Genomic DNA, 19233 nt, shown 5'->3' with positions numbered 1-19233 from the left:
ACAATTCCAGTGGGTCAGAAGTTTACTTACACTAAGTTGACTGTGCCTTTAAACAGCTTGAAAAATTCCAGAAAATGAGGTCATGGCTTTAGAAGCTTCTGATAGGCTAATTGACATAGTTTGAGTCAATTGGAGGTGTAGCTGTGGATGTATTTCAAGGCCTACCTTCAAACTCAGTGTCTCTTTGCTTGACGTCATGGGAAAATCAAAAGAAATCAGCCAAGACATCAGAAAAAAAATTGTAGACCTCCACAAGTCTGGTTCATCCTTGGTAGCAATTTCCAAACGCCTGAAGGTACCATGTTCATCTGTACAAACAATAGTACGCAAGTATAAACACCATGGGACCACGCAGCCGTCATACCATTCAGGAAGGAGACGCGTTCTGTCTCCTAGAGATTAACGTACTTTGGTGCGAAAAGTGCAAATCAATCCCAGAACGACAGCAAAGGACCTTGTGAAGATGCTGGAGGAAACAGGTACAAAAGTATCTATATCCACAGTAAAACGAGTCCTATATCGACATAACCTGAAAGGCCGCTCAGCAAGGAAGAAGCCACTGCTCCAAAACTGTCATAATAATAAAAAAGCCAGACTGCGGTTTGCAACTGCACATGGGGACAAAGATTGTACTTTTTAGAGAAATATCCTCTGGTCTGATTAAATAAAAATAGAACTGTTTGGCCATAATGACCATCGTTATGTTTGGAGGTTGTAAGCTGAAGAACACCATCCCAACCGTGAAGGACAGGGTGGCAGCATCATGCTGTGGGGGTGCTTTGCTGCAGGAGGGACTGGTGCATTTCACAAAATAGATGGCATCATGAGGAAGGAAAATTATGTGGATATATTGAAGCAACATCTCAAGACATCAGTCAGGAAGTTAAAGCTTGGTCGCAAATGGGTCTTCCAAATGGACAATGACCCCAAGCATACTTCCAAAGTTGTGGCAAAATGGCTTAAGGACAACAAAGTCAAGGTATTGGAGTGGCCATCACAAAGCCCGAGCAAGGAGGCCTACAAACCTGACTTAGTTACACCAGCTCTGTCAGGAGGAATGGGCCAAAATTCACCCAACTTATTGTGGGAAGCTTGTGGAAGGCTACCCGAAACGTTTGACACAAGTTAAACATTTTAAGGCAATGCTACCAAATACTAATTGAGTGTATGTAAACTTCTGACCCACTGTGAATGTGATGAAAGAAAGAAATAAAAGCTGAAATAAATAATTCTCTCTACTATTATTCTGACATTTCACATTCTTAAAATAAAGTGGTGATCCTAACTGACCTAAAACGGGGAATTTCTTACTAGAATTAAATGTCAGGAATTGTGAAAAACTGAGTTTAAATGTATTTGGCTAAGGTGTATGTAAACTTCCGACTTCAACTGTAGATGGGGGTAGAGAGAGGGGACCGGATACTAGGGAGAGATAGAGGGGGGTAGAGTGAGGGTAGTGGATACTAGGGAGGGATAGAGGGGGGTAGAGTGAGGGTAGTGGATACTAGGGAGGGATAGAGGGGGGTAGAGTGAGGGTAGTGGATACTAGGGAGGGATAGAGGGGGGTAGAGTGAGGGGGTGAGGGAATAGAGAGGGGACCGGATACTAGGGAGGGATAGCGGGGGGTAAAGAGAGGGGTAACAAGGTGGTAGAGAGAGGGGGCAGGATACTAGGGAGGGATAGAGGGTGTAGAGAGAGAGGACTGGATACTAGGCAGGGATAGAGGGGGGTAGAGAGAGGGGACTGGATACTAGGGAGGGATAGAGGGGGGTAGAGAGAGGGGACTGGATACTAGGCAGGGATAGAGGGGGGTAGAGAGAGATAACCGGATACTAGGGAGGGATAGCGGGGGGTAAAGAGAGGGGTAACAAGGTGGTAGAGAGAGGGGGCAGGATACTAAGGAGGGATAGAGGGGGGTAGAGAGAGGGGACTGGATACTAGGGAGGGATAGAGGGGGGTAGAGAGAGGGGACTGGATACTAGGGAGGGATAGAGGGGGTAGAGAGATGGGACTGGATACTAGGGAGGGATAGAGGGGGGTAGAGAGAGAGGGTGAGGGGTTAGAGAGAGGGAAATGCGGTAGTGAGAGAGGGCGAGGGGGTAGAGAGGACGAGGGGGTAGAGAGAGAGGGCGAGAGGGTAGAGAGGGGCGAGTAGGTCTGGAGAGAGGGTGAGGGGATAGAGAGGGTGAGGGGATAGAGAGAGAGGGTGAAGGGTGTCCTGTAGAGAGGGGATAGAGAACTGGGAGTGGGGGTACGGGGGGGGGTGCCCCTGTGCTTCTGTTCTCCAGACGGAGTCGTGCTGTGAGTGTCACAACCATGAGCCGGGCCTCATCCAGATGGATGCACAGCCAGGGGGAGTCGACATGATACACACTCACACACACACACGTAGTTCTACGTACATTTGTGTGGCTGAATATTTGGACAGCCACCCCTTCCCCCCATTAAACAGAGCCCCCATGACATGGGTTAGCATTAACATAGGACCATATACAGTAGGCCAGGCACCACTCAGATGAATATGGAGGGACAATGGACCGCTAAACAAGATGCTTCTACTGAATAGAAAGTATCCCCCACGGGCTAGCGTTCATAACATCTATAGTATGCACTACAGTAGTCCCTTAACAGCTTCCCCTTCCCCAAATAGACCCCCCATGACATGGGCTAGCGTTCATAACATCTATAGTATGCACTACAGTAGTCCCTTAACAGCTTCCCCTTCCCCAAATAGACCCCCCATGACATGGGCTAGCGTTCATAACATCTATAGTATGCACTACAGTAGTCCCTTAACAGCTTCCCCTTCCCCAAATAGACCCCCCATGACATGGGCTAGCGTTCATAACATCTATAGTATGCACTACAGTAGACCCTTAACAGCTTCCCCTTCCCCAAATAGACCCCCCATGACATGGGCTAGCGTTCATAACATCTATAGTATGCACTACAGTAGACCCTTAACAGCTTCCCCTTCCCCAAATAGACCCCCCATGACATGGGCTAGCAGGACAGTAGGCTAGCCCCCCCCCTCCCCATATGCTACTGTATGACAATGTGGAACTGGTCAACATAGACCATTGTTTGGATGCTACCCTCAACAGACACCACATCACTGTGACCCGCTCCTAATCCCCTCATAGAGAGTGTCAGTGTGTCCAGTGTGGTGGGCAGTAATATTTGATATGTGTACATAGAGTATATATCAGTAGAGGCTGCTGAGGGGAGGACGGCTCATAATAATGGCTGGAACGGAGTAAATGGAATGGCATCAACCCATACCATTCCACCTATTCCGCTCCAGCCATTACCACGAGCCCGTCCTCCCCAATTAAGGTGCCACGACCTCCTGTGGTATATATACCTCACATGCAACTCATAACAAGACTAAGCAATTAGCCTATTAAAATGTTTATCTGACTCCATAAAGATAATTCAACTATACTGTATAAGCACGCATTAGGCAATGAGTTGACTTTGACTAGCAAGAATTGGTCTGAGAATTGTACACTACACAAGTGTTAGCGGAATGGTTGAATGAACTACGGACATCACAGCATCAGACCCTTTGCCTGGTTCGTATGCCTTTAATGTTCAGGGCAGGAAAGTCTGCATGTACTCAACAAAGGCCATTATCATGTCACATTCATTCACGCCAGGGTCAGAGTTCAATGCAAATCACAGAAGCAAACGCAACACTTAAGTTAAGGGAGGAGGGTGAGAGGAGAAGAGAAGAGAAGTCAACGGGTAACATTACTGTACTCCACTAACTCTTATCAGTCTCCCCTCCCCCTCTCACACCAGTTGGATTTAGGAAGCACATAACGTCATTGTGAGTTGCTTGTATATTTCAGATTTTATTTATTTGCAGTCAAGGCACAACGGCACACACACACCCCTGCAGCCGCCTAGCAACTCCACTAACAATCCCATGTTTACTGTGCAATAAAGTCACCATTTTGTGTCAACACTATACACTGTAATTGGTTAACATCAGCATTAAATGAACTCTTGGATCCCTAGCGGTGGGATTGATTTGGTTCAGTTCCAGTTCTAGAAGGTTTGGAACAGTCAGACTCTTTGGAGGTGATGCGTACACATTCCGTTTGTGATGCATCACATACAATTAGGCGTGTCATAGAAGGAATGTCATGGTGGGTCCCAGTTAAGTAAATCCTTTATTTCCTTATTTTCAAGAGGTCCTATTTGTGCCTTTGCTATCGTTACACACACTCCCCCTGTCTTTCACACACAGCCAAGCAAGCAAGCAAAACAAACAAACATACATGCAGCCACTTTAGTACCACATGTAAGTTATCCTGTGCATTATCAATACATATATATGTATATACAGTGGGGAAAAAAAGTATTTAGTCAGCCACCAATTGTGCAAGTTCTCCCACTTAAAAAGATGAGAGAGGCCTGTAATTTTCCTCATAGGTACACGTCAACTATGACAGACAAAATGAGAAAAAAAAATCCAGAAAATCACATTGTAGGATTTTTAATGAATTTATTTGCAAATTATGGTGGAAAATAAGTATTTGGTCAATAATAAAAGTTTCTCAATACTTTGTTATATACCCTTTGTTGGCAATGACACAGGTCAAACGTTTTCTGTAAGTCTTCACAAGGTTTTCACACACTGTTGCTGGTATTTTGGCCCATTCCTCCATGCAGATCTCCTCTAGAGCAGTGATGTTTTGGGGCTGTCGCTGGGCAACACAGACTTTCAACTCCCTCCAAAGATTTTCTATGGGGTTGAGATCTGGAGGCCACTCCAGGACCTTGAAATGCTTCTTACGAAGCCACTCATTCGTTGCCCGGGCGGTGTGTTTGGGATCATTGTCATGCTGAAAGACCCAGCCACGTTTCATCTTCAATGCCCTTGCTGATGGAAGGAGGTTTTCACTCAAAATCTCACAATACATGGCCCCATTCATTCTTTCATTTACACGGATCAGTCGTCCTGGTCCCTTTGCAGAAAAACAGCCCCAAAGCATGATGTTTCCACCCCCATGCATCACAGTAGGTATGGATGCAACTCAGCATTCTTTGTCCTCCAAACACGACGAGTTGAGTTTTTACCAAAAAGTTATATTTTGGTTTCATCTGACCATATGACATTCTCCCAATCATCTTCTGGATCATCAAAATGCACTCTAGCAAACTTCAGATGGGCCTGGACATGTCCTGGCTTAAGCAGGGGGACACGTCTGCACTGCAGGATTTGAGTCCCTGGCGGCGTAGTGTGTTACTGATGGTAGGCTTTGTTATTTTGGTCCCAGCTCTCTGCAGGTCATTCACTAGGTCCCCCCGTGTGGTTCTGGGATTTTTGCTCACCGTTCTTGTGATCATTTTGACCCCACGGGGTGAGATCTTGCGTGGCGCCCCAGATCGAGGGAGATTATCAGTGGTCTTGTATGTCTTCCATTTCCTAATAATTGCTCCCACAGTTGATTTATTCAAACCAAGCTGCTTACCTATTGCAGATTCAGTCTTCCCAGCCTGGTGCAGGTCTACAATTTTGTTTCTGGTGTTCTTTGACAGCTCTTTGGTCTTGGCCATAGTGGAGTTTGTAGTGTGACTGTTTGAGGTTGTGGACAGGTGTCTTTTATACTGATAACAAGTTCAAACAGGTGCCATTAATACAGGTAACGAGTGGAGGACAGAGGAGCCTCTTAAAGAAGAAGTTACAGGTCTGTGAGAGCCAGAAATCTTGCTTGTTTGTAGGTGACCAAATACTTATTTTCCACCATCATTTGCAATTAAATTCATTAAAAATCCTACAATGTGATTTTCTGGATTTTTTTTCCTCAATTTGTCTGTCATAGTTGACGTGTACCTATGATGAAAATTACAGGCCTCTCTCATCTTTTTAAGTGGGAGAACTTGCACAATTGGTGGCTGACTAAATACTTTTTTTCCCCACTGTATATATATTACAAAATATATTTCACCCTCTCAGTGCTATAATGGTTGGTTGATTGATTGATACTTTACAAATAATTGTTCAGTAGAGTCTCAATCCCCTCCAATAAGTCTCATCATAATAACTAGGCACCAGCGCATGGCCTGCAGGTTTTGCATTGAGGTGATATTGCATAATTTGACAGGTGTTAATCTTTCATATGGACTATGTTCTCTATATATATATTATTGAAACCTGCATAATAAGTGTGTATAGTTTTGTATTTACAGGATAATATCAGTACACTGAGCAACAACTTTCAAAAGCGTACAATATATTTGATTGCATCGCCTTTATGTGCACACTGTATCTTTCCATTTATGAGTCAAACTTAAAATGATTGTAGACGGATTATGCTCAACATAAAAACGACAGTTGGAAGAATGATATGAGTGTTTATGAATGTGGATTGTAGATGATTACAGGGTGATTTTAGTACCAAAAGAAATTGAATCGGAATTCAATTTATTTTGGCACTAAAATGACTCCGTAAAAGGAGTCCGCCACTTCAATCAGTCTAACAAGACATGGAAATGAAAAATAATGCTTCCGTTTCTTAAAATACAGTTTTATTTTGTAAATTTACACTGATTAGCAATACATCTAAAAGCAACTCCATTACAGAAGAACCATTTATAATAGGATTTATGTTCACAGGTCACAGGTTGGGCTTGGCTCATTACTTGCATGCTAAAGCGATCCTTTCTTTTTTTATAAACAGAAACAAAATGGTGGACAGAGTCATTAGTTAGTAAAACAAGGTGCAAACGGTCGGTAGATGTGAGAGAAAAGTAAATAAAAGAATGCAAATGCAATTTCAATTAATCTGAGAGCGGTTTGTAAATGCTCGTATTGTAAATGGTTAATAAGGAAGAAGAAACCTAGTACTTGGTAAACTAAAAAGACTGAACAGAAAACATGTCTGTGATACAAATGGAAAGATGAAAAATAAGAACTTTGTCAAAAAGGAGAAATGGTATGAAAAAAAGGGTAGAATTGTGAGTAATAATAAAAAACATGGGGCGTTAACGTCATAGTTCTCCCTAAAAACCCACCCCTCCCCCACATTTTACATTTTCTAAAACTCAACACACCTCAACCCTTTTTCCAGCTTTTCATGTAACTGGGAGACCAAAAAGCTCAACTCTGCCGTGAGACAGATGCTAGGGCTACTTACACAGCTAAAGATGTGCCTCGCTCCATCCCTCTCTCTATGTTCCAAATCCAATACTTCACATTGCTAGCTGGGATATTGGTACATCTGTATATGAACTGTATAATTCTATTTCTATATGCCGTCTTTGGCTTTTTTTTTTTTTACAGGGTTCAACAAGAGGTCAACCACTTAGCCATCACTCTTCCATGATGTATATCGTCTTGAGAAATAATAACACGAGTTCCAGTTTCCACAACTGACAACGTCGTGAAAGGAGCTGTTGAGACGCAAATAAAAAGAGAAACTGATTCAATGTCAATCCACTAAATGTTGTCTAAAATCCTTGTTTTTCCAAGGACTTGAGGAGTGGCAGTTGAGAGAGACAATGACGGGCACATAAAGATACAGCACTGTCATTGTGATGTCTGTGGTATCATTTCCAGGCTTCCAGGTGGCTAAAGAGGCTACGCAAACAGCGTCTAGACAACTATGAGCTGTCAAAGTGGTCTTATGAGCAGTCATAGGCATGACATAGGGGTGACTTATAAGAGGCCTAATGACAATCCTGGGAGCACTCTTGCTAATTTTGACGCCCGGTGCGGGCAGGATAAGATTCTCAACCCTTGTCTCGTGATAAAAAATATAGGAGAAAAATATAGTATATAGCTTTTAAAAAACGCACACAAAATACACACCATAGCAACAACAGCGCCAGTTCCGCGCTCAAGGCCCATAATTTCTCTTTTATAACCAGTTTAATTCATTTTTTAGTTTTTAATTGAGAAATAATATTTTTGTTCAAGCGTGACACAAATATATCTATTTTTCTTCTGAAACATCTCACTTTCCACAACCTAAACTGTATCTCCATTACTCTGCCCCTGCTATCTACTTGCTTGCTTCTATAGATTCTATTGGTTCTATAGTCTCAACCTTTCCACGGTTCTGCTTCTAGAATCTCCTTCATAGGTGAAACCACCTGCAACTACATTGTGTTATAGTCATACCACAGTAAAAGTGCAGCACAATAAAATAAAAAATATATAGTTAAAAATCTATCCCCAACATATCCAGTTTTCATATATCTCAGTTATATAGTATTTTTTGTAATCTGAACAAGAATATAATTTGAGAGAAACCTGCAAGCAACACTAGAGTAACATAGTCAGCCATATAAATTCAGATTCTTGCAAAAACATGCGTAACATCTTGTATTTCTCTGTAAAAGTATAGAAATGAGTACAAAACTGAGTGAGAAGACCACTACCAAATTGTGTTCAATTAAAAAAAACTAAAGAAAAAGCAAATATTCTTTAATGAGATGACTCATGTTTTTATGATCTAAATGAGATTTAAACGTATATAAATGATGATTCTTCACTAAAACGTGATAGTTTTTATTCCTTTTAGTTTGGCAAAATAAATGAAATTATTAAGAGGAGAGGAGGACAATAAAAAATGCTTTGCGGGTTTAGAGTGAATCAGCATGAAGGTTGAAGGTCGGCTAGAAGAGAGCTAGGTACTGTAAATATAGATTCACTTTCAACAGAAGGTGAGAGAGGAGGAGGAAGAGGAGCAATAAAAAGAGGGATAAAAGAGAGAAAGATGCGGGAGAGAAACGAAGCGAGAGGCAGAGAGAAAGAGAAAAGAAGAAACAAGAGGGAAAGAAAACCTGTACGTTTAAAACCATCTCAAACCAGTTTTCCAGTGTGACTATTACTTTATGTAGTCTCTCTGATTTCAGTTCTCTATATATTGAAGAAACGGACCTCATATGAGGAGAAATTATAAATGAAAAGAACATGGTGGTTGTTATGGTTACCACAAGGGCGTAAAGAGTTTCCGTGCGCTAGCTAGTCGCCATATTGTGCAGTTTAATAATACCACTGATGCATATCTACACCCACCAGTGTCGGCAGAGAAGAAATTACATAATCAGCCAATGGCAGCGAATATTGAACATGGGGGAGAAGCCAGCTTTCCAGAATCAGTTTCCCTATATTTGTTGCAGCTTTATAATTTTAACCCTCGCCTTCCCAACAACGAGCCTGCACTTCTAAGCGGAGGAAGAGAATCCTCAACTCAATTCATCACTTTCCGCGCACGTCTAAACATTGTTTTTTACTTAAAATAACCATTTGTTAAAAAATACAATCTAAATAAAATCTTTTTTTTTTTTTAAATGACAAAAGAGGACACTGACAAAAATGAAAAATAAAAACAGACAAAAAAATATGTGGGTGCTGCCCCTCTTTCTTCTTAATCTTCTGAAACTGTACTGTATATAGGCTCTAATATCACTCCCTCCATCTCTCTTTCTCTAGGCCTCCATTTTCTCTTTCTTTTTGTTCTTCTTGAGGAAGGAGGGAGTGCGGAACTTCTTCTTCTTCTTGTTGGGGGACTTGGAGGGCGAGCTCTCGGGGGAGAGGGCGGAGTCTTCGATCTTCTCGCCGGTGCGGACCTTGACCTCAATGCTCTCCACGCTGGTGGTCAGCTGACTGACCCGTTTGCTCAGCTCTTCGTTCACCTCGTGGTCACCGCCGTCCTTGCCGTTCTGCATCGTGTGGTTCTCTGGAAAGAGCAGCGGAGAGGGGTCAGAGGTCAGACAGGGTAGACCACCACCAACCACAACAACAATAAACCTGATTCTGTGTCTGCTACAGGCCTGTATACTATGTTGTTTGACCACAAAATATGTTAAGGTGCTACTAGGGATAACTTTTCCAAATTCCCAGGTTTTCTAGAAATCCTGGTTGGAATATCCTGGAATCAGGAAGGAATAACCAGGAAATCCAACCGGGATTTCTGGAAAACCTGGGAATTTTGGGGGAAATTGCAACCGTAGGTGCTACATTTACCATGAACCAAGATCAACCTAGGAGAGGGTGTCAACTGATGTACTCCTGAGTGGCGCAGTGGTCTAAGGCACTGCATCGCAGTGCTAACTGTGCCACTAGAGATCCTGGTTCGAATCCAGGCTCTGTCGTAGCCGGCCGCGACCGGGAGACTCATGGGCGGCGCACAATTGGCCCAGCGTCGTCCAGGGTAGGGGAGGGAATGGCCGGCAGGGATGTAGCTCAGTTGATAGAGCATGGCGTTTGCAATGCCAGGGTTGTGGGTTCGATTCCCACGGGGGGCCAGTATAAAAAAAAGATGTATTCACTAACTGTAAGTCGCTCTGGATAAGAGCGTCTGCTAAATGACTTAAATGTAATGTCACCTACCCTATCTGAAATCTGTCATTACAGTACAGCGTGAATCTGTTTACTAGTCACCTCAAATTCAATGATCACCTCTTTCAATAGAGTGCATTTCACACCCAATGTTAATGTGACCATGACTATGTACTGTCCCACCCTACAGTACTGTAAGGCATGTTCTATGTACTGTGTAACCCACACATGTATGTATTTTCAGCTGATAGCCTAGTAAATATATCCTGTCTTTGCTCTACTCTAACAAAGGGCTACCATTCCCTTGATCCTCTACCCATCTATCCCTCGATCCTGTCTGTTGTGTTCACATAACAGCTCTCCTTGGATAACTAACGTTACGTTTTGTGTGATGTAACAAAGCCAATAGAGAGAATAGGCTCATAGGGAAGGGTTACCACACTGAACAGTGTTCTCTACAAGCACTGTTCTACTGTTCTATTACAAGAGACTTTCAATGTACTGCAATGAACCAACGTATGACATCATAAGAGGTTGTTGAGCAACACTTGAACCGATTTGGCCACCACAGGAGAAGAACTGGTTGACTGTGTCATGAATTGTGTCGCTCGCACACACAAGGAGACGTTTGTTGTGGGGAACTGTGTTGATGGCTACTCAAGTGTTCTGTGGTTATGTGGTGTTGGTTATTGTTGTTCAAAGGGACAGGAAGTAGTTACTACAGGAAATAAAACGGAGTCATTGTTGACAGTGTAGTGATTAAGAGGAAGTAAGATACTACAGAATTGGTACTGATTAAACATAGTGAAGTTGATAACACAATAGTAATGTAGTAGGTTTCCATATAACTTTGTATCGGTTCCTGTCTCCTGAGTGGCGCAGTGGTCTAAAGCACTGCATTGCAGTGCTAGCTGTGCCACTAGAGATCCTGGTTCGAATCCAGGCTCTGTCGTAGCCGGCCGCGACCGGGAGACTCATGGGCGGCGCACAATTGGCCCAGCGTCGTCCAGGGTAGGGGAGGGAATGGCCGGCAGGGATGTAGCTCAGTTGATAGAGCATGGCGTTTGCATCGCCAGGGTTGTGGGTTCGATTCCCACGGGGGGCCAGTATAAAAAAATACATATGTATTCACTAACTGTAAGTCGCTCTGGATAAGAGCGTCTGCTAAATGACTAAAATGTAAATGTAAATGTATCTATTATAACATTTGAGGTAAAAGTGGAACCAAAGGAATCTAGAATATGTGTTTTTGACATAATAAAACACAGCACAACCTTAGTAAAGACAGTTCTGTTGAAACACACACAAACACATTTCACAACACTCTCTCTCTCTGTGTGATACCTTCTTTAGCTGGAGTTATTTGCGGGGACTGAGTTTGGGACAGAGACTGAGAGAGAGTGGAAGCGTCGTTGGAGGTTAGGTCGTGCTCGTCATCTGCAGGAGGGGGTGAGGGTTTGGGATGAGGGTTGAAGGGGTGGGAGTAAGGGGTCAGGGGGTGAGGAGAGGGTTTGGGTTGAGGGGTAAGGGTGAGGGAGTGGGTCAGTAGGAGTAGGGTTGGGGGGTGAGAGAGGGGAATGAGGGTTTGGGGGTGAGAGATTAGTGTTGACAGACATGTTAGAGGCAAGACATCACAAACAGATCTGGGACCAGGCTATGTTGGGGTACATGGAACATAGTGGTCATACAGTATCTCCAGTACATACTGTGAGGTATCTAAGGGGTTAACACGGTTCATTTAACCACCAAGTCATTCATCTGGGCCTTCCTAATACTATTAGTATATAAGTGTACATCAACCCAGTGCCATTAAAAAAAACATTCATTATCATAGTGGAGTTATAGCAGTTGCATTACAGACAAACAGTCATTTGTGAAAATATCAACATCATAGTATTCATAACAGCACATAGTATTACTGTGAGCACAGACAGTTCAGCAAGACATGCATTAGAACATTCTATAAGGAACATAATATGGAACCAGATTGGACTGGTGTAGAGTAGGTGGGGATAGGGGGTGGATGGTGTCATGGCAACCGGGCCCACTCATACAGTGGGTGTGAAAACCTGCTGTGGGCCAGTCTGTCTGTTCTGTTGGCCTTCTTAGTCATAAGATGGAGTGATGGTTCCCTGCTGCACACACGTTATTACAGGCAGAGGTTTTTCCATTCTGACTGCATGACTTGATCAGGAACAACTATCACTAAAAATGTTGTTGTGGCTTATAAAACGGGTTAGGAGAAATCTGCAATCTGATTGGCTGAAATGGGGCTCCAAGCCATTAACAATTCCCTGTTATCCGCACTGTCTATGGAAGTAGTACCAGTTTTCACTGGAGTGGAATACTACTAATTTGACTGGTGTATAACATGGTAGGACAGATGACTGGTGTATAGCATGGTAGGACAGATGACTGGTGTATAGCATGGTAGGACAGATGACTGGTGTATAGCATGGTAGGACAGATGACTGGTGTATAGCATGGTAGGACAGATGACTGGTGTATTGCATGGTAGGACAGATGACTGGTGTATAGCATGGTAGGACAGATGACTGGTATATAACATGGTAGGACAGATGACTGGTGTATAGCATGGTAGGACAGATGACTGGTGTATAGCATGGTAGGACAGATGACTGGTGTATAGCATGGTAGGACAGATGACTGGTGTATTGCATGGTAGGACAGATGACTGGTATATTGCATGATAGGACAGATTACTGGTGTATAACATGGTAGGACAGATGACTGGTGTATTGCATGGTAGGACAGGACAGATGTGGATCTGTGGAGAGGACTATTGTTTCCGCTCTCCACTTGGTATTGACTGTTCCCTTGGCCCTGAATAGTCTGGGGCTGCTAGGCCTTCTATTTGGAATTCCTTGAGCTGGACAATGGTAAGCTCAAAGATAGTAAGGAATGTGTATTTTATACATTACCACCTACATGTGTGTTTCTCTGTGGTTCTGTATGGGTGTGTGTGTGTGTTTCTGTGGTTCTGTATGGGCGTGTGTGTGTGTTTCTCTGTGTTTCTGTATGGGCGTGTGTGTGTTTCTCTGTGGTTCTGAATGTTTGTGTGTGTGTGTGTGTGTGTGTGTGTTTCTCTGTGGTTCTGAATGTGTGTGTGTGTGTGTGTGTGTTTCTCTGTGGTTCTGAATGGGTGTGTGTGTGTGTGTGTTTCTCTGTGGTTCTGAATGGGTGTGTGTGTGTGTGTGTTTCTCTGTGGTTCTGAATGGGTGTGTGTGTGTGTGTGTGTTTCTCTGTGGTTCTGAATGTGTGTGTGTGTGTGTGTGTGTTTCTCTGTGGTTCTGAATGTGTGTGTGTGTGTGTGTGTTTCTCTGTGGTTCTGAATGGGTGTGTGTGTGTGTGTGTTTCTCTGTGGTTCTGAATGGGTGTGTGTGTGTGTGTGTTTCTCTGTGGTTCTGAATGGGTGTGTGTGTGTGTGTGTTTCTCTGTGGTTCTGAATGGGTGTGTGTGTGTGTGTTTCTCTGTGGTTCTGAATGGGTGTGTGTGTGTGTGTTTCTCTGTGGTTCTGAATGGGTGTGTGTGTGTGTGTGTGTGTGTGTGTGTGTGTGTGTGTGTTTCTCTGTGGTTCTGAATGGGTGTGTGTGTGTGTGTGTTTCTCTGTGGTTCTGAATGTGTGTGTGTGTGTGTGTGTGTGTGTGTTTCTCTGTGGTTCTGAATGGGTGTGTGTGTGTGTGTGTGTTTCTCTGTGGTTCTGAATGGGTGTGTGTGTGTGTGTGTTTCTCTGTGGTTCTGAATGGGTGTGTGTGTGTGTTTCTCTGTGGTTCTGAATGGGTGTGTGTGTGTGTGTGTGTGTTTCTCTGTGGTTCTGTTTTTATTATTATTATTGATTTATTTCACCTTTATTTAACCAGGTAAACCAGTTGAGAACAAGTTCTCATTTACAACTGCGACCTGGCCAAGATAAAGCAAAGCAGTGCGATAAAAACAACAACACAGAGTTACATATGGGGTAAACAAAACGTACAGTCAATAACACAATAGAAAATCTATATACAGTGTGTGCAAATGTAGTAAGTTATGGAGGTAAGGCAATAAATAGGCCATAGTGCAAAATAATTACAATTATAATTTAGTATTAACAATGGAGTGATAGAGGTGCAGAAGATGATGTGCAAATAGAGATACTGGGGTGCAAATTATCAAAATAAATAACAATGTAAATAACAATATGGGGATGAGGTAGTTGGGTGGGCTAATTACAGATGGGCTGTGTACAGGTGCAGTGATCAGTAAGCTGCTCTGACAACTGATGCTTTAAGATAGTGAGGGAGATAAGTGTCTCCAGCTTCAGAGATTTTTGCAGTTCGTTCCAGTCATTTGCAGCAGAGAACTGGAAGGAATGGCGACCAAAGGAGGTGTTGGCTTTGGGGATGACCAGTGAGATATACCTGCTGGAACGCATACTACGGGTGGGTGTTGCTATGGTGACCAATGAGCTAAGATAAGGCGGGGATTTGCCTAGAAGGGATTTATAGATGACCTGGAGCCAGTGGGTTTAGCGACGAATATGTAGTGAGGGCCAGCCAACGACAGCGTACAGATCACAGTGGTGGGTAGTATATGGGGCTTTGGTGACAAAACGAATGGCACTGTGATAGACTACATCCAATTTGCTGAGTAGAGTGTTGGAAGCTATTTTGTAAATGACATCGCCGAAGTCAAGGATCGGTAGGATAGTCAGTTTTACGAGGGCATGTTTAGCAGCATGAGTGAAGGAGGCTTTGTTGCGAAATAGGAAGCCGATTCTAGATTTAACTTCGGATTGGAGATGCTTAATGTGAGTCTGGAAGGAGAGTTTACAGTCTAACCAGACACCTAGGTATTTGTAGTTGTCCACATATTCTAAGTCAGGCCGCCGAGAGTAGTGATTCTAGTCGGGAAGGCGGGTGTAAGCAGCGTTCGATTGAAGAGCATGCATTTAGTTTTACTAGCGTTTAAGAGCAGTTAGAGGCCATGGAAGGAGTGTTGTATGGCATTGAAGCTCGTTTGGTGGTTTGTTAACACAGTGTCCAATGAAGGGTCAGATGTATACAAAATGGTGTCGTCTGCGTAGAGGTGGATCTGAGAGTCACCAGCAGCAAGAGCGACATCATTGATATACACATAAAATAGAGTCGGCCCGAGAATTGAACCCTGTGGCACCCCCATAGAGACAACAGGCCCTCCGATTTGACACATTGAACTCTATCTGAGAAGTAGTTGGTGAACCAGGCGAGGCAGTCATTTGAGAAACCAAGGCTATTTAGTCTGCCAATAAGAATGCGGTGATTGACAGAGTCAAAAGCCTTGGCCAGGTCAATGAAGACGGCTGTACAGTACTGTCTTTTATTAATCGCGGTTATTATATCGTTTAGGACCTTGAGCGTGGCTGAGGTACACCCATGACCAGCTCAGAAACCAGATTGCATAGCGGAGAAGGTACGGTGGGATTTGAAATGGTCGGTGATCTGTTTGTTGACTTGGCTTTCAAATACTTTCGAAAGGCAGGGCAGGATGGATATAGGTCTGTAACAGTTTGGATCTAGAGTGTCACCCCCTTTGACGATACGAAAGAGAGGTTGAACAGGCTGGTGATGGGGTTGCGACAATTTCGGCTGTTCATTTTAGAAAGAAAGGGTCCAGATTGTCTAGCCCAGCTGATTTGTAGGGGTCCAGATTTTGCAGCTCTTTCAGAACATCAGCTATCTGAATTTGGGTGAAGGAGAAGCGGGGGGGGCATGGGCAAGTTGCAGCGGAGGGTGCAGAGCTGGTGGCCGGGATAGGGGTAGCCAGGTGGAAAGCATGGCCAGCCGTAGCAAAATGCTTGTTGAAATTTTCGATTATCGTAGATTTATCGGTAGTGACAGTGTTTCCTAGCCTCAGTGCAGTGGGCAGCTGGGAGGAGGTGCTCTTATTCTCCATGGACTTTACAGTGTCCCAAAACTTTTTGGAGTTAGTGCTACAGGATGCAAATTTCTGTTTGAAAAAGTTAGCCTTTGCTTTCCTAACTGATTGTGTATATTGGTTCCTGACTTCCCTGAAAAGTTGCATATCGCGGGGGCTGTTCGATGCTAATAACGTACGCCACAGGATGTTTTTGTGCTGGTCAAGGGCAGTCAAGTCTGGGGTAAACCAGGGGCTATATCTGTTCTTAGTTCTGAATTTTTTGAATGGGAAATGCTTATTTAAGATGGAGAGGAAAGTACTTTTAAAGAACAACCAGGCATCCTCTACTGACAGAATGAGGTCAATATCCATCCAGGATACCCGGGCCAGGTCAATTAGAAAGGCCTGCTCGCTGAAGCGTTTTAGGGAGCGATGAGGGTTGGTCGTTTGACCGCGGACCCATTACGGACGCAGGCAATGAGGCAGTGATCACTGAGATCCTGGTTGGAGGTGTATTTAGAGGGTAAATTAGTCAGGATGATATCAATGAGGGTGCCCATGTTAACGGATTTAGGGTTGTACCTGGTAGGTTCCTTGATAATTTGTGTGAGATTGAGGGCATCTAGTTTAGATTGTAGGACGGCCGGGGTGTTAAGCATATCCCAGTTTAGGTCACCAAGCAATATGAACTCTGAGGATAGATGGGAGGCAATCAATTCACATGTGGTGTTCAGGGCACAGCTGGGGGCTGAGGGGGGTCTGTAGCAAGCGGCAACAGTGAGAGACTTATTTCTGGAAAGGTGGATTTTTAGAAGTAGAAGCTCAAATTGTTTGGGCACAGACCTGGATAGTATGATAGAGCTCTGCAGGCTATCTCTAAAGTAGATTGCAACTCCGCCCATATTGGCAGTTCTATCTAGATGGAAAATGTTGTAGTTGGGAATGGACATTTCAGAATCTTTGGTGGCCTTCCTAAGCCAGGATTCACTGCTAGAACATCAGGGTTGGCTGAGTGTGCTAACGCAGTGAATAACTCAAACTTAGGGAGGAGGCTTCTGATGTTAACATGCAAGAAACCAAGGCTTTTGCGATTACAGAAGTCAACAAATGATAGCGCCTGGGGAGCAGGAGTGATACTGGGGGCTACAGGGCCTGGGTTAACCTCTACATCACCAGAGGAACAGAGGAGGAGTAGAATAAGGATATGGCTAAAGACTTTAAGAACTGGTCTTTTAGTGCGTTGGGTACAGAGAATAAAGATTTCCTGGCGTTGTAGAATAGATTCAGGACATTATGTACAGACAAGGATATGGAAGGATATGAGTACAGTGGAGGTAAACCTAAGCGTTGGGTAACAATGAAAGAGATAGCATCACTGGAGGCACCGATTGAGCCGGTCTCTGCGTGTATGGGGGGTGGGACAAAGGATCTATCTGAGGCAGGGTGAGCAGGATTGGGGGCTCTACTCTGTGTGACTCTCTCTTACCACTCAGGCCCAACTGTCTCCTCTCTACATTCATCGTGCATTCGTCCATCTCTCTCTCAGACAGCTGACTGAAGGGGTTGGGAGGCAGAGGAACCATCTGGTCATCCTCTGATGCCACGTAGGGCTGGAGAGAGAGAATGGAGGGAGAGAGAGAGAATAGAGGGAGAGAATAGAAGGAGAGAGAGAGAATAGAGGGAGAGAATAGAAGGAGAGAGAGAGAGAGAGAGAGCAGGAGAGAGATAATAGAGGGAGAGCATGAGAGAGAGAGAGAGAGAGAGAGAGAGAGAGAGAGAGAGAGAGAGAGAGAGAGAGAGAATGGAGTTAACATAGGACCAGACATAAGACTCCCCAGACTTTTAACATGGACAGATACATGTCCACATTAGTACCAGTGTGAGGACACTAACTCATGCCAGTTCATCGTAAACCACAACACACACTAACACACAATTCAATAGAAATGGGCATATCACACAAACACACTCCAATACTTTCAAATGACTTACCAACAACAGGGGAAAACACTTATTAAGAGACACTGTCTAATATGAATGCTGTTCTGTCACAACCACATCAGAACATGCACAACACACATTTGGTGACATAAGGAAGTAGCAAAACATGGGTCATTCATTGGTGGAGTACACTATCATGCGTAAACACTCCATTTCACTCCCACCTCCAAAACACACAAACAGTGATGTGACCTAACGGGACACCAACTGAAACGACAAACGGGTTTTAAAAAATGCACTAACACTGCACACTGTAGAATTCAAAAAGCCCTGTAGATATATTACCTTTACACGGACCGGCTGATCCTTCAACACATGACATACACCATGTAGGAGAACAATATTTAATAAGTGATCAAATCTCGCACTTATCAGTTTAATCTAAACTCTGATAATAGGCAGCAGAGACTTGGATTGTGTTATTTATTTGTGATAAAATGATACCAATCACCAAAATGCTCCCAAGAAGATCCAAAAGGATTAAGTTATTCACCAAAGTTGGAACTATGAAGGACTGATGTCATTATAGAATCTCAGAGCCATAGAGATGTGTACTTATGGTTAGAAAGAATGCATGTAATTAGCCCCACCTACTGGTCAAGGTTGGTAAACGCAATAACACATAGCTAAGCCTATCTACCGTGGACGATATGGCTTACTTTGCAAAATCCTAAAGGATGCTTACATCTTACAGCCTTATATACCCTATAATTCAAAAGACTGTCATATACTGAAATAAATATTGAAATATAATGGTAACACTTTACTTGAAGTGTTGTTTATGACAGTGTTATGGATGTATCACGAACAGGACTTCAAGTAAAGTGTCAACAGATATATTTGTTTGTCATACAGAGTTGCCACTCACCATTCGAGGTTCGTCTAATGGGATGCCTGCCAGGTGGTGAGAGCGAGGTCCGGACGTCATCATGTCAAATCTGTTCTGCTCTCTGATCTGTGATAGGACAAAACAGTGACATCATCACTAACAGCTACACATCCAGGAAGTGTATGGTAAGGATTATTGTTCTGATAGG

General features: G+C 43.6%; 1 protein-coding gene across 1 annotated transcript in view; it reads right to left on the bottom strand.

The window, feature by feature from the left end:
* Window positions 1-8508: 8508 nt before the first annotated feature.
* LOC311116537 (gamma-adducin-like) overlaps window positions 8509-19233 on the bottom strand; it is a gene marked incomplete at its 5' end in the record, with an annotated part of 37251 nt that continues 26526 nt past the window's right edge. Inside the window, 4 exon segments of the mRNA XM_084191621.1 lie at window positions 8509-9698; window positions 11645-11737; window positions 17682-17805; window positions 19065-19151. Of these exon segments, the coding sequence (XP_084047747.1) occupies window positions 9448-9698; window positions 11645-11737; window positions 17682-17805; window positions 19065-19151 (555 nt within the window).

This window comes from Coregonus lavaretus (assembly GCF_964263955.1).
Source record: "Coregonus lavaretus genome assembly, contig: HAP1_SCAFFOLD_3388, whole genome shotgun sequence".
In the NCBI taxonomy this organism is placed as follows: Eukaryota; Metazoa; Chordata; class Actinopteri; order Salmoniformes; family Salmonidae; genus Coregonus; species Coregonus lavaretus.
Note: the sequence above shows the minus strand (reverse complement) of the source record. Positions and strands in the feature narration are given on the sequence as shown.